Raw genomic sequence first — 24970 nt, 5'->3', positions numbered from 1 at the left:
TTTTAATCTAAGTCTAAACCTCCAGCTGACTAAATGGAAAGGCTGAGGACACCATAAAAAAAAGGAGATTATTAAATCTGAGATTTAAAAGTTTAACCTCAACACTGGGTTCTTACTCTGAACTCTTGACCAAACATTTCCAGACTTGAATTAGAACGTTTCTTAATCCTTTTCCCTCATTTTAAAATAAAACTGCAAAGGTTTACCATTACATTAAGAGGAAAAATACAACACTAAGAAGGTACAATGAATTAGTAGACAAGCTAACTGATGCATACAACATTTATCAGGTTTCATAAGTTATTTTTCAATGCTCTATACCAGAAAAATATCTACTTCGTACCTCAGACTGCAAAGGAAACTTGATAAAATCAGTAATTAGACAGATAAGCAATAATACAAGATTTAAAAGCAACTTTAATTCTGAACAACCCAACTTTCAAATTAATCATCAGAAAATTAATCATTAAACAAATTTAAAGCAACTTTTGAAAGTAAAAAAAAAAAAGAAGAAAAGAAGAAATACAACCCCCGTAGCTCTGGATGGTCAGTCTGAAAAGGCAACAATTTTTAATCTGTTAAAAACAAAGTACCCAGTAAATGAAACAACACTGGTTTTAGAGTTACAGCTCAGAAAATTAATGCGCAACATGGTAACAAAACACCTGCAGAGAATTGTGTACAGTATTTTTAGTTCTCGCCACAACTTTTCAAATATTTACTAGAACAGGTAACCCCAACAAGTCCAGGGAACCAATATTCATCTCCAATGCCATCCTCAGAACCTGAGCTGCTCAAACAAAATTATACAGAAATCTGTTTAGAAAACTGAGCTACTCCTCCTAAATCAGTTTTACTGAATAGAAATATCTTGTTTGTGATTTGGCCAAACCACAGCTTACTGTGAATATCGCTTTAGACTCGAAGCTTTTAATCACATGTGATGAAATAACATTTCCAATGCCATTCAGGCTAGATTATTTGATATACTTGGAAGCTGTAGTGAAAAACCTCTATCCAGCAAAAGCCCTGAGATGCTGCAAACATAAGATTCAATTTGTCACATCAAACTTAAATCAGGTTAGGCAGATAATAATAGAAGAAGAATTCTTCCAGCTTCTTTTTCATCAGTTTGATGAAAGCCTCATCGCGGTAGATCCGCTGGACCAGCATGTCTTCCCTGGTGTACAGCACTAGATCACACCATGGCGTGCCCGTCACCAGCATCTCTCCTTGCATGTGCCAGTAATGGCGGTGGGCTCTCTTTACCAGCAATGCTCCGTTCTTACAGATCAGAAATGAACACTCTATGAAGCTTTTGACATTGAGGAACTGGATGTGCACCAGCCCAAAGCTGCTCTTCTCTTTGGGGTCGTACACCAACCCCTCAGGCATCGCTCCCAACCACGGAGCATTTGGGTGGACAACCAAACCGCAAGGCGACCAGTTGACGCACAAATGCCGGCAGTATTCTCGAAGAGCTTCTGGCTTCATTTCCACGTCGATCTGTGCAGTCTTGCACCTTGGCTTTCCTTTCTGAATCTTGTACAGGAGGTGTTCTGCGTGGCTCCGTCCTGGCTTCAGGTTGCAGATGTCTCTAAATCGGCCGGTGAGACGCATCTTCAGTTGCTGATCTGCAGCCTCCTTATTTCCTCGGGTGCTTTCCTCCAGGCTGTGCGCTTCCTCCCAGGTAACATTCATGGCATTTATGAATGTCTGCTCTTGAGCACTGAGCGTAGGAAAGACAGTCTCTGGCTCCAGCGTGTGACGGGACAGGGGAAGCAACGGTTGAGAGGGGGCATCATAATGAGGCTTGAAATCCTGACTGGATGGCAGTGGGCATTGGTAGGAAATGGGGGAGCCTTTAGGGACTTCACCGAAAGCGCACTCTGTCCATTCCCCGTCAAGTTTTAGGCCCACTGTGGTTATCAGCGGCTTCTGGTCATCAGGGAAATCACTAAACGCTTCAGAAAGTCTGTCTACAAAGGACTGTTGGTCAGCTCGGGAAAGCGTAAAAGACTTGTGGAGCATCATCCTGAAAAAGGTGTTATTGGCAAAATTATTGAAATACTGAAGGTAAAAATTATTTAAAAAAATAGAAGCATAAAGCAGGAAATAAAATCTTACCTTGGAATTTGTAGTATTGTCTTCTGTTGGGAGAACTTTGACTCCTTTCAATACAAAGAAAAAAAAAACAAAAAATAAACATTATTTTATTGCCATGAAAATCTAAATGGTTTGAACTAGTCCTTTAACAAGACATTGCACTGGAACTCAGTTGTTAATTTTGCCATTAATTAAAGTATTTAACTTTATTACCAACCCTCCATCCCAAAAAAAACATCAATTCAACGTAATTTTTAATCCTCTGGGATGGCTGCAAAACGTTAAGCAACAAATGGGAGTGTAATCAAACACATAGACAAGCTCTTCAGGTCTACTTGCTCCTTCACCAATTTGTGCTTTAAACATACTTGTTTGAACAGCATTCCATGTACTCTGTCACAAGTGACTGCATTCTGTAGTAAGGCATTTGAAAAATTACACACAGACACACACACGCTTTAGAATAAATGCAATTTAGTAATTGTTAATTTGTTGTGCTGTTAAATGTACTTTTGAAAATACCCGGAGTCTTTGAAGCGTGATCGGTGTCTGTGCATTTCACAAGCGGATAACTAATAATAATGATTAAAAAATTACTTCCCCACCTGTGCTGCTGTTTTGTTATAGCATCATGCAGCAGCAGACAGGGAAAGGCACCATTGTTGTTTTATTCTGTGCCAGGTCTTACTTAATAAGTTTCTCTGTCTTCGAGCTCATACTTGTGGTAGAATAGCGATATTTGATAAATAATTTTCACAAACAGTAATGACGCACATATAACCATATGTTTGGCAATGCGTGCTCACCTATCCGGTCCAATGTAATTTGCTAACCAAAAGCTTTAGATTTAGGGGAGAATTTTGTCACACTTACATTTTTACTTGTAGTTTCAGGATTTATTTGCTGGTTGACATTCATTCTGTCTTCATTTACTTGCAATGATTCATGTGCAGCTTCATCTGAAGTCGGGGACGACCAGCCTTCCTGTTCGCTCACATTGTCGTAAGCCGAGATCGTGGCAGAGGAGTCCTGGTGCTGCACAGCCAATTCTCTGGGTATCTCTGGGTTGCAGGTTGTTTCTTCCACTTCATCTTCTGGATCATCTTTTATGGTAACTGGAAAGGCGTTTTCCACTTCTGCTGGCCATTGTTGCTGTTCTGTCTCCCAGGTAATTTCATATTCAATCGTCTCTTCTTTAGGTTTTTTATTCAACGGCTCTGCTGTTTCAAGGTCCGCCGTTGTGTTTGGCTCCAAAAGCTGATTTCCAGTAATTTGGGGTGTTTCTTTGTACAAATTGGCATCTATCATTCAGAAAGAACAAAGAAACATACTTATTAGTAAACAGTACATCTTGTACCTTACTTAAAGAATCAAATACCACAACCTTTACATTAACCAACAGAAACAAATAACCCTCTTGGAACAAATAACCCATTTCGTGATTTCCCAATGGTGCATCCAAAAAGATTTCTTCGTAATTGTTGTTTTCATGTGTAAATGTTTGCAAGCACACACACAAATCAACAAACGTTACTGTGCAAAATGGAAATGTTAGAATAAAAGATGGAAAGGGGCATGAATGGATGGATAGAGGACAAAGAGTAAGATGGCTGAATGGATGCATAAGGGGACAACATTTACACAACAGGATGTGGAATTAAGCTTGAAAATACAAATATTTTTTTCTAAACTTATCCAAACCAGAAAATTGCATTTATGGGCAGGAACTCTGAATCAACTTTCCTGATTTCCATCGCCACCATTAAAGCTACGCCCATCAGCTTCTATGATGGATTTAAAACTGCAAACAGTTGACATTGCAAACATTATAAAGCACGAACCTATCCTGGTTAACTTTATTTCAGGGGTCAGCACCATGTGCAGCATGTTCCTCAGTCGTTTGTTTTCTTCGTAGCAAGCCTCCATCATGCTCTCAACCTCACCGAACACCTCCACGGCCAGCGCGGTGAAGTGTTCAGTCAAAAACGTTTTAAAACCCTGAAGTCTCTCGTTTTCCATTTTAAACGACATCAACGTGTAAACATTAGCACCACTACTGCCTAGTAAGAATACTACTTATCAACCGGAAATGGAAAGATGTCGGACGCTAAGGGGGATTACAATGGATTAGCGTTGAATCGGATTCACTACCGCCCTCTGCAGGACAAACGGCACCGCGCACTCAGAAGAAACACCATGATGAGCTTAATGTATAAATGCAATTTTCTTATATTAAAGATGATATGAGCATCATAACAATGATTCATTCTTCAACAACAATAATAGAAATGTTTCAAATTATTTTTGCGATATTTGTCCTGTGAGTGAATAAGTGAACACACTGTTTAAGTTGTAAATATTGCACACATTTTTCGCATATTTCACCAAAATGTTATTTCAGAAAAACACAATCGACGCAAGAAGACTTTAAAACATGAAATTATATAATAAATTCTTCATAATAGGAGGTAATGAAGATCTTTTTGTGCCAAAAATATGTAGTTCCCATTTTCCCATTGTCATGCAATATTTTTCAACCTTAAACCCACTGACAATAAACCAGACTCTTGAAATAAATTATGATATATAAGTTAAAAAAAACAAAGAAATATTGCTAGATATAAGTAGTGACGTTATCTAGCAGCTCCAGATTATGCCTCTTGTTGTGGTGCTGGTAATCTTAATATATAGATATATATACAGTATGTATCTATATATGTAATTTTTTTTTATTTTTTACCCACAGAAGAAATTTGATCAAAGTGAAGGTTGGATTTTTTCAAAACTATTTGGTGTGTTATTTTTGACAGCAAAACTATGAAGGGTTCTGTAAATGCAATCTTATGTGTAAAGAAGAAACCACGGGATATGATAGTCACACACGACACACGATAGTTACACAGGACTCAGCACTAAAACAAAGATTGAATTTATTCATTTATTAAACGTATTTACAGAACATGACGAACCTCTGAATCATTTAGCAGCTCCAGTAACAGCTGGCGCCCAGCAGAGGGCGCTAACACTTGGCCGAAGAAAGAGAAGAAAGTGGGGAGGGAAGCTGCAAGTGACAGCAGAAGTGGACCGCTGGAGAATCGGTAAACGGGATCAAACCACGACCTCACTGAATAGCTCCGTTGAGGGGAAAAAGTGTAGCAACGTTTGCTTTCATTTAATTGTCACACTTTCCCGTGTTTTCGCCGACTATTTAGTTAACTATTGCCAGGAAAAGTAATGTTTGCGATGTCAACCTGAGGTAACACTGTTGCTTCCACTCTTAGCACAGGTAACGTCAGTTAGCGGTTGGCATCGAGCGAGTAGAAGCTAAATAAGCGTTTTACGGTCCAACCGAGGCACCCGATTTGTAGCCTGTGTGGAGCTTACCTGTAACGCGTCGAGTGGTCGGAGTCTCTGCAGAGATGGGTGACATAAACCCATCGACATCCCATGCGTTTCAGCCGGAGGTGAGTGATTTATGTAACGGTATCCCAGTGAGTAGTTTTCTGTCACGGCTAGCAGTGTTCAAGTTGATGTAGGTTTGCCACCACACGGCGCAGCCGATGTTAGCATGCTATGCTCATGTTGTCATAGTGCTTAAAGTTGCACACGCTGAACATTAAGGGATGTTTTATATGTCCGTACTCAGAAGTTGTTGTTCCGTTTGATTAATACGTCGTTTCTGCTAATTCAAGCGGGGGTTTTGAGACGTGGTAATGCTCGCCAACCCGGGGTTTTTGTCGAAAAGAGCACATTCCATCAACATAGCGGGGGATGCTAATACATACGCTGGCTAACTTGAACTGTCAAGCAACCTAGCTTTGTCGTCAGCTAACAATTTGCTAATATGCATGTTTTTATAACTTAGACGGACGCCGTTTATAGGGGGAAGTTAGTTTGACGCGTCGTCGTGTGTTTTCGGCAGCTTATCTGAGTTGTCGCTAGCCTCTTAGCAACGGCTGTTTACCATTAGCCACAGCAGCTAGCCGTAGCTGTTAGTTTGTAGTTGGGGTTTATCGGTGGGGGGTTGGTCGCCAGATAGTGTCCCGTCAATGAACTGAGTATAATCGATTGCACTTTTCTTCGTGTCTGTCGAGATTTTGATGATATTGTTGGATGCGGTCTTTGTTCATGGCGCAGTGCCAACTCTTTTTAGTTTGCACAGTGTGTGGATGGTGCACAGGCGGTCACTGCTCGTTAATGTCATCATCGCCATGTTGAGGCTGTTGATGTGCAGGTTTCAACAACACGGTTTTGTGTTTTTGTTAGGGTTTCAGCCCGCCGTACAGGAGGAGGAGGACAGTGGAGGATTTTAACAAGTTTTGCACGTTTGTGTTGGCGTATGCCGGTTACATCCCATATCCACAAGAGGTAGGTGGTCAAAACACTGACAGTGACCTAAGCAGAACTTAACAGTTTGTGTATTTTTAATGTATTTTTTTAATCTCTTTATTTTTACATGTAAACAGACAAAAGAAACTAAATAACAGGAATATATTTTTAGGTATCCAATCCAAACAATTTAATCTCAAAGTACATTTACAAAACTATTGAATTATTCAAAGATCATTTATGTTCATGTATGCAATGCATACACATGCATACATACATACACTGAATTGAATTCCACTCTAGCAAAAAATAGATCTGTTTGAACACAAAGATGAAAATGGGTAATAGTTTGCATTGGTCAGGGTTTTTCTAGCTTATACCAATTCCTGTTTTTCTTTGATGTTTAATCTCTCAATGTTGATTTAGACTTTAGTTTTTATGTTCGCAAGGCATAAAATATGTTTTAATCCAACAGAAAATCAATGAATTACAAGGTACGAATCAAAACACATGTTCCAAACTTTTACTTATTTTACTAATCTTTGAAAAGTGCATCAAAGTATATGATTTTGGTATCATTTATAGTATAGGAATGATGGTGATTCTTAATTTCGAAGCAATTGCTTTTTGTTTTTAACTTGTCAATCAAAAATGCACATTGATTCTGAGCTCTGGGCAATAGTTTGCTACACCTCTAAAATGTAATCATTTAAAATGTAGTCATTAAACTCCTTCATTTACCCATTAATCTCTTCTTCCATTATTTTGTTTTCTAGCATGTTCATTTGCAGGGTTCATTTGTTTTGAGTGTTAGTAGTTTTTGCTGAGGAATTTGGATGTGGTTACACTGTGACAAAACAACAAGGCCCATGATTAATGGCAGTGCTGTCAGAAGGTTATTTATGGCTGATTCTTCAGTATTTCATGTAAACATGCAAAATAATTCAAACCCTTAAACAACTATTGCAGCTGGTTTCAAAAATTTTGAAATCAAACATTTCAGGTCTTAAGAAACCAAACATTTCCTAACACCTGAAATGTTTGGTCTTGGGATATGTGTATGTCTTCTTTTTTTAGAATGCAGGAGTTTTGTTAGTTGTCTGAAACATGTCGTTAATAACTAAATGACATGTTGTGCAAAAGCGATTGACGTTGAAAAAAATAAGCAAGTGGGCAAATATTTATGTACCTCTTTATTACGTCGGCCCTATAAAGTAACTTTATTCTTCAAAATACTTTCAAATGTGTTACTGAAACTTGCAGAAACCCCAGTTTTGGTTTTATGTGTTCAGAAAAGTCTATTCCAACTTTAAGATTTTTGACCTACTTCAATTTTCTGTTCTTGAATTATGTTTAATGTAAAACAGAATAAGAGTGCCGAGTTCCTCTCGGCTAACATAATTTTGGGTTTCGGTACGTAAGCTTGAAACACAATGGCATCATGTGAAACAGGTTCCTTTGGGCCTGTAGTTTATCTTGGTCCAAGTGTGTAGTGCAGCCTTTGCACTTCCTGCCCAAAAGTATGTTTTTGACATGTAGACCGCTACCGGTTTTACACATGGCTACGCTGCTTCCTGTCATTCTTTGTTCTGTTTGCTTTTTTAAAAACGGTCACCTCAACTAGCAGTACTGTTCTCACATTTACACCGAACCATTCATTGAACTTCATTCATCCTTAACATAATTTGTTCTAGTGAAATGATTGTTGTATTAACATGCAACACATACTTGTAACACACTGTGTTGTAACCTCTGTTTTTACAAGTCGTCTTGTTTTCTGCTAAAGGTCTCACTCTCTCAACATGTTGCAGTAAATTGTTTACTTTAAAACAGCTTCTTGCATATCTGTGTTTCAATTGACTTCATTTTTAAACAACTTCACTTTCTGATTCAGTAACAACGTCAATGCTGAACAATTGCATTCACTAACCAGGACAAAAACAAAAAATCTAGTATTTCTGGGGTTTCCAGTCGTTCTGTGGAGCTAAAAATCCTCCGGTTCCGGTCAATAGCTGATTTTTTTGGACCATTTCTAGTTTTGACTGAACATCACTGGCTTCCTTTTCCAGGACTCTCCACTTCGCAGTAGCTCCAGTCCTCCCAACAGCACAGGCAGCACTGCCGACAGCGATGGCTGGACCCCCGGATCCGCAGCCTCCTGCCCCCAGCGGCCGCCCAAGGTGCCCCAAGACAGAAGCAGGAAGCGTCCACAGCCGGCGCCTTTGCTGTCCTCTCATAGCAAGCGAGATGTAAGCTTCAACGGGCAACGCATAATTTAACTTCTTAGTTCAGTCTGTTTGCTATATGAATTTTGCTTTCTCTGCAGCGCACAATCTCCACCCTGCATCCAGACGACCACAGAAAAGCTGAGAAGCTGAAGAAGAAGAAGAGGCGAAAGGAGAGGGAGTATCACTCTGGTGAGGAATTGAGGGCCCAGCCGACCCACAGAGCAGAACCGGAGTTTCAGTCCCCTCTGTCCTTCGGCAGCCGACTAATCAAAGAAGAGCCCGAAGATGAGTTCAGCATTCCCCTCATCCCTACGTGCCTGCCCAGCCCTTCACCTTGCAAGGAGGAGCCAAAGGAGGAACATCGACACTGGGACGGTCGAGACCTGGAAGAGGGGGTCATAAAGGTACAGAAGGTGGAGGGCTTTTCAGGAAACCGAACCGTGTTCCGCCAGGGGAAGCAAGTGGTGTTCCGAGACGAAGACGGCTCAGGAGAGGACGAGGACATAATGGTGGACTCAGGTAAGATCCCGTTGCGCTATAAAACGTCAATATCGCCATTTGATGGTTTAACTAAAGGAAACTCACCGACCTTGTGTCTTTCAGACGACGACTCGTGGGACTTGGTGACGTGCTTCTGCATGAAGCCCTTCGCCGGCCGAGCCATGATTGAATGTAACAAGTGCAACACCTGGATCCACCTGTCCTGCGCCAAAATCCGCAAGAGTCACGTGCCAGAGACATACGTATGCCAAAGCTGCCGAGACACATACGGACCCCCAGATGCCCGGCGCTCCCACCGCTCACGCATCGGCTCACGTAAACATCTGCTAGACTGACTCTCGGTCAGAACATGAACTCTAAACCCCTTGCCCCTCGGTTTACCCAGCTGGACCTGACCCCATCGCAGCCAACCAGGAACCCACATTTTCTAAACAAAACACTTTGGTGGAACTCTTCCCCCAGGCCTTATCCCACCTATAGACGGTTTGATTGCTGTTTTAGAGTTATCGGGCTCCGTTTCTGCTTCCTCCAGACTTTGTGCGTAAGGCAATCACTGAATGGATACCTATCTGTAGAGGGCATCAGAAAAGCATCAAACTATCAATATTGAGACTTGGTACACTGGAAACGTTTGAACTGCCATATGTAGAGAATATCTTCACAACTGCCACCCACCTTGGTGCATGCTGGGATTTGTGGGAGAAATAGTTTGCACTTTTTCCTCACTGTTTTTCTGTCTTTTTTTTTGTTGTTATTTTTTGTTTTATTTTTTAACCTATCAGAGGGTGGACACAGAAACATGTTCGTCTTTCAGATTAAACTGGATTTGTTTTCTCTAGGATGGCTTCACTGTTACACCATGTACCATTTTTTAAACAAGAAAAGCCTCGTCATTTGCTTGAGGTGGTGCTATAATACTAAGCTGAGGTATAATCCTGTAGAACAAAGATGTAGGTTCAACTACTAAGGTCTGCATCTGCTTTATCTGTTTTGATACTCGTTGTTTTTCCATATTTAAGACCTCGTTAAAGACTATCTCGGAGCGTCGATCCAACCCAAGCGTGGCTTCTTTACAAGCTCGTCTTCCAGCCGCTGAATCTAGATGTTTGTTGACTGTACAGGTTCATCGCATTAAGCTGGAATATGAGTAAAAGGTTTTTTTTCTATAATTCAATTTGAAAAAATGTCATTTAAATTCATTACAAACACAATAGATTTGAAGCATATTATAGCTTGCGGCTAATTAAAACCTAAAATTCATTAGGTTGCTCAGTGGAATTAAACTGTCCTCTTAACGCTGCTCATTTTTCATAGCAGATTTCTTCCTTCAACTCAATTTTAGATTATCTTTGGCTATAGCAGTTTTTAAACAGCCATCTTCTTGGTTCCCTCTTTATGAAAAGAGTTAACAACTCTCTGCTTCAGTTCTGGCAAGTTGTTGATTGCTCTTATGTAATACTCAAATTTTATGAGAAACTGAATTTGGGATGATTGGTTAGATAATCACTGAATTAACAGCAAAAAATGACTAGAATATATCACTCTGCAATGAAAATATAAAACGGACTTCTCAGCTTTTTCTTTATGGAGATGCATCTGTATATTCAGCAACGTCAAGCTATGTTTTCTAGTGTCTAAACACTTTTTCTTTTAAAATCACTTTTACAATAAACTGTATTTGAACAAGTTAAAAAGCCAGATAACAGAAGAATCGTGGCGTTCACTACAGATGTTCTTCAGTTGATTCTGGTCAGTGTGACTTTGGTGCATTCTGTAGCAGGACTCGGTTCGGTTCACGTCTTTCCTTCGTTTACACCATCAGAGTTTCATGATGGGGAGGAGGGAAACATTCGTTTAAGAGAACCGCGAGGCCGTCCTGTTCCGGAGTTAACGAATGAGAAACGGGAGTTCTGCCGGAGACGCTCTCTGAAGACTCCAGGTAGAAATATGCATGTCAGAGTCGGGTTGAACGAGCGTGTTTGCCACACACGTGCTGCTATGTGTTCCCATTAAAGCTCTGTATTTTTCTTTTGTACTCGATTGTTTTTAAATGGATATTTATCGGTTTGTCTTGCCTTTTAAACATTTTAATCAGCAGATTTCATCCTCCAACAGTATTCATTTGAAAAGAAATTTAATGGGATTTTCTTTTTTTTTTTGTTGTTTTTTTTGGTTCTAAAACTTGGTCCAGTTCAGATGAAAGTCCTAAGCTTCGTTATTTATGTGCCATCTGCTGTTTGGGCCTGTACGTGTAGACTACATATTGTTTCCGATTATATAAAAAGCCATATTGTAGACAGATTTTTAGACGCAGGAATTTTAGGATCCAAATCCAGGATTGAGGGGAAGTTTACCAATGCAGCATCAGCAACTTCACCGGGGAATGACTTGCAACCACAAAACGATTGTTTGCGAACAGACGGAGGTTGAACTGGATATGTATACCTGGTCACCCGTCTTCTGGTGTTTGTACGGGCGGTTGCAGAGCTAGGGATGTTTTTACGACGTTTTCAAACCAGAATCATTGTCGGTCCGCGGGGCGTTTGTTTTTAACAGAAACTAAAGGCGTCTTCAGGCTCAGATTCCAAATTGTAGTGTCTTCAAGACTCATGTCTTCAAGACATGAATCTGCTCATTGTGATCCCGCTGGCTTATCCTGATCCCGGGTTGTCCCATCCCCTTACTGAGAAAGCGTTGTCTGTACTGTGGTGCAAACTGTTTCTGTGAAACTATTGTAAATAAAGAGGTACCGTTTTAACCAGAGGGATCTTCTGTTGCGTCCTGTTGCACTGGGTGTTCTGGAAAAGTATGGAAATGTATTTTCCATGTCTGGATAAAATGGAATACGTTTCCTGTCCTGTCGTCTGAAACCTGTTTACGTCCCACTGTCCATTTGTCCAACATCCGTCTTTCCCTCTGTTCATCTTTTTCCTGACAGTCATTGATCATTTCTGTCTATCCATTTGTCATTTAATTGATCCATTATTCATTCTGTATGTTTATCAATGTATTCAGTATTTATCCACCACTCCATTTATTAATACATCCATCTATTCATTTAGTTCATTATTTATTCATCCGTAATTCACACTTATCCTTGACTCATACACCCGTTGTCCATCCGTCTATGCATTCACTATTCCTCTACACCTTATCCATCTGTCATCCATCCATTCTAAAGTCTTAGCAGGTTCCATATCTAAACTTTGATACCTGCAGAAATATCTGCCATAAATTTATTTTTGAACTTTAAAAATGGTCTAAAGACAGTTTTGAAAAGTGTTAAATGTGGACTGTGATTGTTGACGTGCAGACTCGGCTATTCCTTTGAATACCCCCTCTAATCAAATGAGACATCAGTTTTTATTCCATGTTTATTAACTTTACAGGACAGAACACACATCTTCCTTTCAAACATACAGAACATTTATACCGGTCCGTTTGGCTCACAGGCTGGAATGTAAAATCAGCAAAGCACTCGCCGCTCACCTTTTACGATGGCAGAAATGAACAAATGACCAGACGAAACCTTTTACTACACACCTAAACAACAAAAAGGGACAAACACATAACGGTAACAGTGCAAAACGGCTCGCAGATTGATCTGAACATGTGTTTTTAACTTGTTTGATGCATTTCAGTAAAAGTCTACAGCTACAATTAAGGTCTTCAGCACCATTTGGACAAAATGCCTGATATACCGTAGATTTTGTGCAAAATCTAACCTTTTATATATACTATATACTCAATAAAACTCAGCTTATATTCCATTTTAATGGTTTTAATAAAGTTTAGGGTTCCCCATAGTTCATTACACAGATACCCTCTTCCAAAAACAAACAAAAAACCAACTAAGAAGTAACAACCTCTTTGTTATTGCACAATCCATCTACCAACAGATGCACCAATCAGATAGGGAGTAAAATCTAATTTAATGGACTTAAATGGGAGCTTTATTGTGCTGCGGAAATTAAAAACTCAGGGATTTAAGTGTTACAATGTTTGCCTATTCATCAGCGGTTCAGTGTATCGTGTACCAATCTGCTGAGAAAACTAGTTACAGCAGATGTTAATTAGTGTGTGAATTAACCACTAAAAGACTCCAGTAAGACCCCTCTGCGATTCCTCCACGTATACGGTCCCAAAAATAAACAAGTAAACAAAGTGGCCTCCGCAACGCTCCGACGCAGCAGCTGGTTCAGCAGTAAAGAAGCTGCATTTCTCCATCTCTCTTTGTGCAGCATTCTGGTCAGAAGTTTACATACACCAAACATGGGCATGAATTGGTATTAACTTCAGTCTCTCGTCTAACGCATGATATGTCTCGTCATTCTAGGGTGGAATGTTTATAAAAGGATAAATTTGATGCATTAGTTTGAATTTATTGTCCTTTTGTCTACACATGCATGGTCAAAACTACGCAAACAGTAACAATAAGCTCGAGCCTGCGATGGGTGAAAAAAATACTGAAACACCAATATGTGTCATATTATTGTGGACTGAAAGGAGACCGATCAAATGTGAACCCCTTACTGCCAAACCAGCACATTAAAGCATCGGTGGCAGCATCATGCTGTGGGGACTGTAAATAGTACTGACCGCAGGTAGAGTAATGCAGAAGCGTGTTGATTAGTAGTTGACTGTTTGATACTGTACGTATAATTATGGCCTTTGTTTGGATGAGAGAAAATCCACTATATATGAATCTCATTGTTTTCTAAAATGTCTTGTGGATGTGTGTTTACCATCATTTTACCCTAAAAGCAAATAGTTTAAAAAAATCGTTAATTAATAACGTTCATGGCCGAGTTCAGTACACACTGCAGCTTCAGGTTTAAAACGATTACTTATTTGCAGATACCAACAGCTTTTGTGGAGGATAAGCACAACCTTCATCTTATCAAATATCATTAGAGAGCACAGGTTTTTTCTTTTTTTTTTCCCTGCGGCTGCAGAGCTGATCGATAAACACTGACGCAAATCAAATCCAAGCAAGATTCCTGCCTTCAAACTGCAGCGTGGAGTGTTAGAAATCCAGGAGGAAAAGTCTAACTTTTTCTGTAATAACAGGCAGTCCTTTTCCTCTCCTTTCCAAACCTTCACGTTTTGAGAGCCAGTTTACACTTTCATCTCATCGAGCAGCAAATACCGGAGTAAAATGTTTCCTAAAATAGAAAGGCTGACCTATTTGAATGTGATCTAAAACATGAGCGAAGTCCTGGTTGACCTCAAGGTTACTGAGGCACCATCCTGTATAGTTAACCCAAACAGTTTCACGACTCAAAATGCTGCCATGGCGATAAGTGAAGATTATATATAAGACCAAATTATAGCTCCTTCACACCTGACAAACACGAATGTGAGAAACCGCAGACATTTTATTCGTTACTGAGGGAAATCGCCATCCGGCTGGCTGTAATAATCAGTCCTTTTGTGTCTTACAAAACTATTTTGGGCCGGTGTCTGATCTCCTGCAGCGTACCGATATGAGATCCGGTGTATTGGGTGTAGCCAACAGGGGAGACCTGGTGCTGATGTCACCCAATAAAACTGGAGTTTAGAAAAAGGAAGGAGCACAGACTTGTGAATTAGAATCACTAATACCATGACAGAGGAGAACTAGAGGAGGGAAACGAACTGATTTTTAAAAAAATCTATCCCTTCTACTCGTGGTTTCTTCCGCGTACATAGTCTGTTCTATTCTCCTACGTCAACAGCAGAGGACTCCTAGGATTCAGACTCGGTTCTGTGAGCTGGGGAAAAAAAAAGACAAAAAAAAAATTATTTAATGCTCAGCTTTCAGGCTCCAGTAATACTGTACATAAGCATGCAGCTCTATGAGTCACAGATGAAAGTGGCTGAATACCAACATTGCTTGGGTATCCGTAGTGGCTCCGTGTCTGCGGAGATGACTTGATGCATGACCCCTCTGAACTGGTACAGTAATTTCAGACTCTTCTCCTCTCCCACGCAGGGGTCGTAAAAGCCCGGCAGCCCCGCCTGCGGGCAGAGATGGCGTTCATACGAAGAGCACGCCTGCTGATTTACAGATGCTCAGGGAGCCATTATCATCTGCTCCGGCTCACCTTAGACGCCTCGGTGAGGATGAGCTTGGAGTCTTTGACCAGGCACTGCAGCGGCACGGTGACGTCAATCACCTTGGCTTTCTCCTGCTTCTGGCTGGTGTCTGACACAAACTTTCCGTACCAGCCGTTGAGGATGATCAGGCCTGGGTGGTAATTCACAGCGTGTTTGGGGTTCGTAAAACAGCTGCAGGTGATGCTAAAACATCGGCACTGAAGCGTTTTATTGCAGAGTTTAGGACGGTGAAACAACCAGCGTTATTTGGTCTTTTTTTTTTTTCCCCCCCTGAAAAACAGAGTTATGTCTGTCTCCCTTTGATGGGCCCTGAATAAAAGTGACTTTCTTAAAAGTTTCTTTTTAAGTATTTATACCCTCTTAACAATATTTCAATTGATATTTTTACCAATCAGAAAACATGTAATTTGATTCCATGGTGCAATGATCCTATGTTGATATCTTGCTGCCAAATCAAATTATTAGAATCTGCATGGTTTATGTTTCCATCAGAGATCAGGAGCTGATCTAGCCAAAAATGCTGGATTAAAAGCATAAACCGTGATACCACAGCTAGAATGTTTCCACAAATCTATTGTGATTTCTCAGCTGTAGTCTGGTGTTTTCAATTGAGTTTCAATTCAATTCAGTGTATCTTTATAGCGACAATTCACAACAAATGTCATCTGAAGGGACTTTACAAAGGCAAAAAATAAAAGTACATAGGAAGCTCACCCTGCCCTCCAATAAAATAAAATAAAATAAAATAAAAAACACAGCTTTTCAGTATGTGCATATATATGTAATAGTACATTCCAACTTTTCCACCCAAAACGTCATTTGTTTGCTTATAAACAAACACATGGGAAGCTGAAATCATAGTTCAGATACAAACCAGTACGGATGCCAAGCGGCATATATCACACAGATGTGGTTTATACCAACATCATGACTTGCTTCACAGCAGCAGATAATAAAAGTAAGACAACCAGGATCCTGAAGCCGCAGAGCATCATAAAGTGCCGAAAGCGACAAAGATAAATGTACCTGAATTACACCAAGTCTGGACTGGCTCCAAACTAGAAAAGTTTCTGTTTGTTACTCTGCTGTACAGCGGTCCTGTGTGTGTATGTGTGTGTTCCCTTACCCATCTTGGATTCTTCTGCTTCTATGATTCTCCTCACAGACTCCTGCATCAGCAGAACCTGCAGGGGAGCCGAGGGAGCGAGGAAGAGGAGGAGGAAGAGGATGGGTAGGGCCAAGGAAAACAGTGTAGGATAGATGAGATTCGGTCATAAGTTCATAATGAGGAGAGCCTGACTTATCATCAGAGATCTTTTACACCACACAATGGAGAGGGAAAAGAAAAAAAGCATTTCTGGAAGGAGGTACTCACAGCAGTCTCAGCCTCCTGCTTCTTCTTGGCGATGTCTGTGGCGGAGCTCTTCCTCTGCAACTCCAGCTCTCTGAGAGACACACAAAGCAAACATCAACAGCTACCCGCTGGGATTCACTGTGGAGGCTTTCGCTGATGGTTGCACAAGCATTAAAGAAACCCCTCGACACACTCGTAAACAGAAATGCTAAATGTTTCACCAACACGAGGGCTTCAGGCGGACGTTTCTGATGCAAAACTCAGAAACTGAGGGAAACAAATAGCAAATCAGCACAGATAACTCAGTGATTATGGTGATTTGGTGACGAAGGATCAATATCTATCAAATAAGGCTTGAACGGCGATGCAGTTAGATTACTCACTGCTCTTTCTGCGCTTTCGTGTACGGGATTATAATTAGTCTGTGGACGGCGACGTAGGCCAAGAGAGGTCCAACGGTGGCATAGAAGACGGCGCTAGGCAACAGCTGGTCTGTCAGGTGGACTGGGAACAGGTACGTCTGACTAGCACGCGACAGCCTCATTAAAACAAATACAAGAAGGAGTATTAGCAGCAGCACAGGCGACGAGACAAGACCGTCATTCAGACGGACAAGGACACACAGCAAAGTGTGAGATCATATCTCGGGGTGGCTCATACTTAATCTTGAGTGTGACTCCCTGTGGGACCCCGATGCTGACCGTGGCCGACAAAACGCTGTGACGGCTGATCTTCCTCTCCGCTCCGTACTCCACCACTGTGCCGAACCAGCCTGTCCTGCGAAAGACGTGAACAGAGACCGGTGGAGAAATTGGACCGGACAGACGCCGAAGAGTGTGCAAAGTTGGTAGAACTAAAAATGCGTGCTTTTCCAGTTTTTTTCTGAACTTGAACCGATATAAATTTTGCACAGGTACGCAAACAGTGCAGTCAGAGTTCTCAACGTGTCATGCAAAATTCAGTGAATAAGACATCAGATGTTTTTCATGTTCCAGGTAGCAGGAGAAGTAGTAAATATAAATGCGAGCAACAAAATAACCTCACAGCTTTAAAGTCAGATCCAGAGGACATTCAGTTTTACTGAGTCAGAAAATTTTACATCTGCTGACATAAAATTTGCTTTGAAAATAAGATCAAATTGTACTTTGCACCACATTTATTCATTATTATCATGTAGCAACCATTAGGCAAGTTGGCAAAAGACACTGTTTGTCTCTTAGCTATAGAAATCTCTTTCAGTCTCCACTTTACGAAAAGGTGACTGTGTTGAGGTCAACTGACGGAGGAACGTGTTCACAAATGTTTTAGAAGAAAACCAACGAGACTCAGAGGGGAAATAAGTCGTCATTTTCTATTTACTGCTCTTTACAAGGTGGCAGACGTCACCTCGGGTTCTTCTGTTAGTCTCAAAACTGCAGCACCTAAAATCAGCCACTGCAAAAAGGCAAAGCTTAAGTATTACTTTCAAATGTAAAAAAAAATAAATAAATCTCAATTGCAATCCAGATCTTTTTTTGAAATTCTTTGAAGTTTCTAATGCGTATGTCACTACGTTATTGCTGGGATAAAAAAAGAAGAGAGGGAGGAGGATTAGCAGCTAAACATCCTGTTTATAGCAACAATCTGCTCCACTGAGTCACACCAGAACAACTGGATTATTTTCATCTTGTGCTTTGGATGTTCTTCAGGGACACAATGAAGCAGTTTATGGGTGTAGGGAAAAAAAGCCCAATATGTTAAAGTGACAGCACTTCCTTTTCCCCAAACATCGGCTGTTTAATATGATAAAAACCCGATAAATGGTACGATGATTCATAACAAGCGCTGCTCAGAGAGCCCGTCTTGCAAACAGCTCGATCAAAATTAAAAAGAAGATACGATTTTTCTTTTTTTTCTGTGGAAAGTCATACTTTACGGAGCCTTTCACTTTGGTCTGGTCCTCATCCTGGAACTTGTACTGGTAGCTCATCATCAGGTAGGAATGAGGCACACCCAGCTAAAAACACACACCAAACAGGAAGATCAAAGTACAGCATAAAACATTAGGGTTCTGGTCAGAAGTTTACATACACTGTTCATGGGCCTGAACGTCACAGTCGGTTTAGGCATCTAATTACGCTCCTGCAGTCTGTCTCCCAGGGTGGAATCATAACATAAAATTATAATTAATTAGTGGATTTCCTGCCTCAAACGAAGTATAGTCCATACATATCCAATAGGGTTAAGGGTTATTCTGTTCTGACATGTGTTTGGGTTCATTGTCCTGCTCAACTTTGTCCAATTTTCAACCGTCTAGTTAATCGCTTTAGCAAGAATCTTCTTCATAAGTCTGCTGGCTTTCTGTAGTTAACCAAAACAGCCCCACAGCATGATGCTGCCTCCACCGTGCCTTCCATTTTGAAGGTTTCGCCTCAAACCATCCTCCAAACACCGACACAGCTCATGTGTCATTGTGGCCAAATCTCAGTAAGGGCCTGGAGGTATTTTGAAAAGTCAGCTTTTTTGAGGCCCACATTATGTTATAAGGTTAAAAAGTAGGAGCTTCTTAAAGAGACTGAGGGGAAATTTAAAGTGTCAAACTGTGAAGTCGAGTTATGTTTGATTTATGACAACTGAGGGTGACATAGTTACTTTGTTGTGTTACAAAATGGCACTACGTACCTAGAAAATACATAATATCGCACCTTTAATCTATGTATTCCATAAGACATTTCACTTGTGTATGTCCATAGCTGTCAATTTTTGTCTTGCTTCAAAGTCTCTTATTTTGGATGTTTTAACCATCTGACTCAAACTGTTACTCACAGGTAAAGGGATGGATCTTTTGCAGATTTCTCCTCAGATGGGTAACATTCTGAACAGGTAATTAAATCAGAATCTAAAACCTGGCATAGTCCTATTTGTGGATTAAGAGTCAGAAAACCAGCAAGTTTCAATGAATTGAACCAGTTCTATCAAAGTGAGTAGTGATAATTAAGCCAAGAGTTTGTTGATGGTCACACAAAGAGAAAGGTTTCTCTGTAACGTGAGATATTTGTCAGTCTGTATGTATACACTGATTATGTATTAGGGATGTAATCAATGCGAACTAGTGCTTTTGATTCTTGTTTTTAATAAATTATTGTATTTATATATCATTCCACCTTAACAAATGACAAGTAAAACAAATTGTGATGCAACTTAAACTAATGAGATAAATAATGGCAGTAATAAGTGCATGGAAGCTTCTGTAAATACAGTATTATACTTGTTTTTACCTGCAGAGCTAAAGTAAAGTGGCTACTCTTCGTGTCCCGCACCAGGCTGGTTGTCATGGCGCTATTGGGCCCCCAGCGCCACTGAAGGTAGCCCATCGTGTTCTGGTCCAGGTGGCGCGCCGTCATCAGAGAACAGCTCGGCCGCAGGCCTCGAGGCGAGAACTGCAAACCGCACTGGGCTGTGAGAAAACTGGACAGAGAAATGACATAATATTGGCTGCGAAGCGAGAATTACCGCTGCCTCTGAAATACTGCACAAAAATCCGGGCCTTACCACCGCGGTGTAACGTTACGAAACACCTTTAACCCAATGAGTGGCCCCAGTGTGTCTCCAGCACCAAACTCCACCTTTGAAGATGAACAGAAATGCAAGTAGACTCCAAGTTTTGAAAGCTCTAAAGTTTTATTATTAGTAGTATTAGTTGTGTGTACCTCTCCCCAGCCTTTAGCTGATGTAACTCTGCGTACAGTCACGTTAATGTTGCCCCCTCCGCTCCCGTTGTGCGTGGAGAGTGACCCAGACAGCATTGCTGTGTCGGTGTTGGTCAGAGGAGCCTGAAGACATGACGCCGTTTCCACGTGAGAACGAAACAGTGGACAGGGAGTGCAAACAGCGTGTGCTTTGATCTACCTCTATGGACTGGGAAATATGCATCCTGTTAATTTCTATATGAGGAAAGCCTCCGCCAGGCATCTCCTCAAAGTCGTCGTCATAGCGATCGAACAGGTCCGTCGCATCCACACCGACGCTGATTGTGCCCTGGGAGGTAATAAAAGCAAAAAAAAAAAAAAGGATTAAACAGCAACAAAGAGTAGCAGGAGAAATGTTGAAATGAGTTACGCAGGTCGATCGCTTTAATTAACATTGGCACAAAGGAAGTGTTTTTTTTCAGGAATATATTGAAAGCACTGAAGGTAAAAAGAGTCAAGAAAAGGAAAAGTAGATTAAACCTTGGGATTTGTTCTTTGCTGCAGTCTTCTCTCTTCTTTATCTCTCTGAAGCCTTTCATATTCCTCTCGGATTTCTGCAGGTGTTCTCTTCCTCTCCACCACCTACGCGGTGAAACCATATTGTACAGAGAAGCGTTTGCAATGTGCACTGAAGCAACAAATGCATAACTAAGTACGTAAACAGACCTCCCAGCCTTCCACCTCCAGCCCTTTCTTCCCAAAGATGTCATAGATGGCTCTGGAGTGAGCGTCACTCAGCACTGAGGAGTAAATATTAGTTCAGGTCCATGTTTCCTTGTACTATCGTTTTTAAGATACTCTTTCTCTTTCTGCACAGATTAAATTAAACTGCTGCCTTATTCAACTCAATGAAAGAGTTTACTGTATTGTGAATCAATCCCCCTACCTTCGTAGGCCTGGTGAACCTGATTGAAAAGTTGCTCAGCTTGTCTTTTCAGTTCAGGGTCTCGATGTTTGTCAGGATGATACAGCATGCATAGCCGCCGATACGACGCCTTCAGCTCGTCCACTGTAGCCTGCGAGAGGAGCAAAGAAAGGCGGGATTCCTACAATCAGCACAGAACGATGTAATAAACCCCAATCGCTACGGCAATATCAATGTGTGCAGTATTGCAAACGCAAGAGATTGGCTGGATGCAATATTTGGTAAGGCTTTAGAAATGCATTAAATTCAGCTTTTGGCTAAAGCGACCGTTTTATTTTTTTGCCTACATCTACTGATTAAGATTAGAAAACAGAATATTGGGGACATTTCAATGACCTAAAAGAGAGAGAGCAGAAGAAAATATGGGTAAATCATAACTGATCTTGTCATGGAATCGAATGATACAATCACATAGCCTGATATACAGTACAGACCAAAAGTTTGGACACACCTTTCTAATTCAATGGGTTTTCTTTATTTTCATGACTATTTATAAGGCAAGAAATCCCACTTATTAACCTGACAGGACACACCTATGAAGTGAAAACCATTTCAGGTGACGACCTCTTGAAGCTCATCAAGAAAATGCAGAGTGTGTGCAAAGCAGTAATCACAGCAAAAGGTTGCTACTTTGAAGAAACTAGAATATAAGGGGTATTTTCAGTTGTTTTACACTTTTTTGTTTAGTGCATATTTCCACATGTGTTATTCATAGTTTTGATGCCTTCAGTGTGAATCTACAATGTCAATAGTCATGAAAATAAAGGAAACTCATTGAATTAAAAGGTGTGTCCAAACTTTTGGTCTGTACTGTACATTCAAATGTTGAGTGAAATTAATTATCACGTATTTAATCAAAACAAATCCAATCCCTTCCTTTAGAACAGGGGAATTTAAATGATCACAACATACACTTTTTGTTTCACGATTAATGTTTTATCTCACATTCTGGCACCTTCTTGCCTGCTCTTTAAAAACAAACAACAACAACAAAACAAAAACATAACATTTCCTTTCATCTTCATTGGTTTGACTGCTGGGGTCACCTAAAGCTGAGGTGAATCGGTGGACGCTCGGTCCGGCCCCTCCTCACTGCTTCGTTGACAGCAGGAGATGGATGGCGCTAAATGTCTTCCCAGTATTGACTTTTCTGTCCTGGCCTCGTATGAAAACGCCATTATCCCCAATTCAAGTTACAAAATGGATTCTGCTGGTGAACTTAAAAATCAGATAAAGACACTACTAAAATCCTGTTTTTGCAGTTGAGTGGGTCCTCAAAAATAAACCTTGTTATATTTAAAATGAACTCTGACAGTAAAACCAAACAAAAAATGCATTTATAACACTTCTTAAATACTATAATGAGATTCTTGGAATTAATCTTCCATTTCTCTCTTGTATATATTGAAACATCCCTGCTTATTGTTTAACTGCTGCAAGCGAATGAGAGGATGCTTCTTTACTTTTGACTTCCCCTCGCTGGCCTCATTCATTAAGTAATTTATTTGAAAATCCTTTATTTTGTTTTGCAGTTTTTTACTAGTTGTGCCCCATTCATTAAACTGCTGCACCAATTTGTACTGTTTAACACTTACAGGTCAGAAGCCCAGATGAGTTTAATTATTTTAAAGACATGGTGTTGATCAGAGGTAGTGGCACTTTCGCTTTCTGTTTTATAATTAAAAAACATACTTTCCCCTGCCTGTCAACAGAGCGTGAGTTGTTGACTGTGACTTTATCTTTATCCATTTTATTATTTATTTTTGTCTACTCTAAAGCTTGTGTGTTTGTGTACCTTTGATTATCTGGCCAGTGTTTGTCTTTTTTGTTCAGTTCTGTTGTGGATGATTTCAGACAGGGACAGGAAAAAATGTTGAATTTAACTCGACCAAAATGTTCTGCTCATGCAGTGAAAATGGTGTTGGCAATATCATGCTGAGGGATTGCTTTCCCCCAGCAGGGGGTAAAGTGAGGGAGATAGCTCACTTTAAGGGAGATACCTTTCAGCATAGCAATAGTTATAAATATATATGCTGCTATGCTGCAAAGGCTTAGATAAAAGTTTTAGAAAGTCAAAGAAATTTAAATCAAATTACATGGCAAGCTTTAAAATGTGTGCTCATCATTTAATGTAACTAAACTGGAACTATCTTACAAAGAAGAATGGGTAAAATGTTCAGATGTGCAAAGCCAATACGAAAACAAACCCCTAAAAGACTGTATGCAGCATAAAATGTATACACAATCCAATGAAGTTTATGCTTTTAACATGACATAATGTGAAAAAGTTAAGGGGGTACAATTGATATAGAAGGACAAGTAGTATTAAAGCAGCTTTTGCTCAAATTTATATTACTTAAGATACTAAGAATGTAATAATGCCTCAGCTTTTAGCTTAAGGGTTTTAGCTGCCTACAGTAAATAAGCATAAGCAACGTCCGTCTCCATAGTTTTAGTGAAGACTGAGATTCATGAAGAATCTGATCAGTGTCCGCAGCATCAACCCGGACTCGTCCTCTCCTCCTCCTCCTCTGAGGAGGAGGTGCAGTCTGACTGAGGAGCGGTGCTTAACTGGAGGACGATGCACCGACTGTAGGCCGCTTTGGTTCAATGACAAACTATCCAACAGCCACGGCAAACAAGATAGAGTTCACAATCCAACTAAGAACAAACCATACCTCCTTCCTCACGTTGAGCAGAGAATAGTAGTCCTGAGTATTAAACTCAAAATCCTCTTCTGTAGACGCCGCCATGTTTGCGTGTCGTTCCGTCTGATCCCGCCCATCGCGTCAGTATTCTGCAAGCTCATTGGTCAGCGAGATGGGAAGCCTGAGGTTCTTAGATCTGTTATGGCGCCCTCTGCTGGTTGAATTTCAATTCGAGCGAAACTACATTAGCCACACGACAGTTTAGATATTAAAGTTGATATTTATTTATTTCGGTGTTGTCATAACTACTTAAAGCTGTATGCAATCGACAAACATGCGGAAGAACTTTATATTTTTCCAAAATCAAATAAAAAAGGTGTTTGGAAACCCCTCATTCCCCAACACTACAAAATGTTTGCATTTGTCTAAGAATAGTTTTGAGCTATTGGTGCTGCATGTAAAAGTTGAGAGAATCACAAGGAACTACCCCATTCAGAAGCCACCAAATTTAATTAAACAGCCATACTTAAAAATCTCATGATATTACTATTAATGGGGGACAAGTAGAGAGAAAGAAACTATTGAATTGCTCATTTCCAAGGGAAAACTGGTACAAAGAGTCAAAAAGCACAATTACTTATGTGCTACTTTTCCACTCAGTTTTCTGACAGCTTGAATTCCCCAAGGTATAGAAAACAGCATTCTTCACAAGTCAGGCTCCAACAGCTTGAGATTCTCCACTATTCTCAAATCTGCTTTACATGGAATCATGTCATGCAGCCTTGTTTTTTATTCCACAATACATTTTTAATTATTTTTAAAAATCTGGTCCTTCTCCATTTCCCTCATAAAACTTGGAGCTTTTTTTTGGCTCTGTGCACCTGAATAACGATTTCCTGATCAGTAAGCCTTCTTTGGATTCATGGACTGGTAAAAATGTCTATAATTTCAATATCCACTTGTGTTTGGGTGTAAAGGGTGTTGTTACCATCTGTTCTTCTTTTGTCTGATATGCGTTCTATCTTCAATGAGTCTGGAAATGTGTTATTTGT

General features: G+C 40.3%; 3 protein-coding genes across 3 annotated transcripts; 1 reads left to right on the top strand and 2 right to left on the bottom strand.

Annotated features, from left to right (window-relative positions):
* Positions 1 to 399: 399 nt before the first annotated feature.
* On the bottom strand, positions 400 to 4647 carry LOC111605855. Its single transcript, XM_023325058.1, has 4 exons — positions 3948 to 4647; positions 2980 to 3407; positions 2128 to 2171; positions 400 to 2035 (listed from the first exon to the last, which is right to left on the bottom strand). Exons 1-4 carry the CDS (start codon positions 4135 to 4137, stop codon positions 1072 to 1074), a joined length of 1626 nt encoding a protein of 541 aa, XP_023180826.1. The 5' UTR covers positions 4138 to 4647; the 3' UTR covers positions 400 to 1071.
* Positions 4648 to 4870: 223 nt separating this feature from the next.
* phf13 (PHD finger protein 13) lies at positions 4871 to 11922 on the top strand. The gene is made up of 5 exons (XM_005797970.3): positions 4871 to 5570; positions 6373 to 6474; positions 8505 to 8684; positions 8762 to 9182; positions 9267 to 11922. The coding sequence occupies exons 1-5, from the start codon at positions 5526 to 5528 to the stop codon at positions 9497 to 9499; spliced, it is 981 nt and encodes a 326-aa protein (XP_005798027.1). The 5' UTR covers positions 4871 to 5525; the 3' UTR covers positions 9500 to 11922.
* A 602-nt stretch (positions 11923 to 12524) lies between these two features.
* LOC102228529 (dnaJ homolog subfamily C member 11) lies at positions 12525 to 24045 on the bottom strand. Its single transcript, XM_005797971.2, has 16 exons — positions 23949 to 24045; positions 21232 to 21361; positions 21012 to 21085; positions 20826 to 20927; positions 20506 to 20634; positions 20307 to 20429; positions 20149 to 20222; positions 19875 to 20064; positions 18528 to 18613; positions 17278 to 17394; positions 17001 to 17156; positions 16639 to 16708; positions 16390 to 16447; positions 15251 to 15393; positions 15035 to 15164; positions 12525 to 14917 (listed from the first exon to the last, which is right to left on the bottom strand). The coding sequence occupies exons 1-16, from the start codon at positions 24021 to 24023 to the stop codon at positions 14892 to 14894; spliced, it is 1683 nt and encodes a 560-aa protein (XP_005798028.1). The 5' UTR covers positions 24024 to 24045; the 3' UTR covers positions 12525 to 14891.
* Between the last annotated feature and the right edge of the window lie 925 nt (positions 24046 to 24970).

Source organism: Xiphophorus maculatus, chromosome 20 (genome assembly GCF_002775205.1).
Source record: "Xiphophorus maculatus strain JP 163 A chromosome 20, X_maculatus-5.0-male, whole genome shotgun sequence".
Classification (NCBI taxonomy): Eukaryota; Metazoa; Chordata; class Actinopteri; order Cyprinodontiformes; family Poeciliidae; genus Xiphophorus; species Xiphophorus maculatus.
Note: the sequence above shows the minus strand (reverse complement) of the source record. Positions and strands in the feature narration are given on the sequence as shown.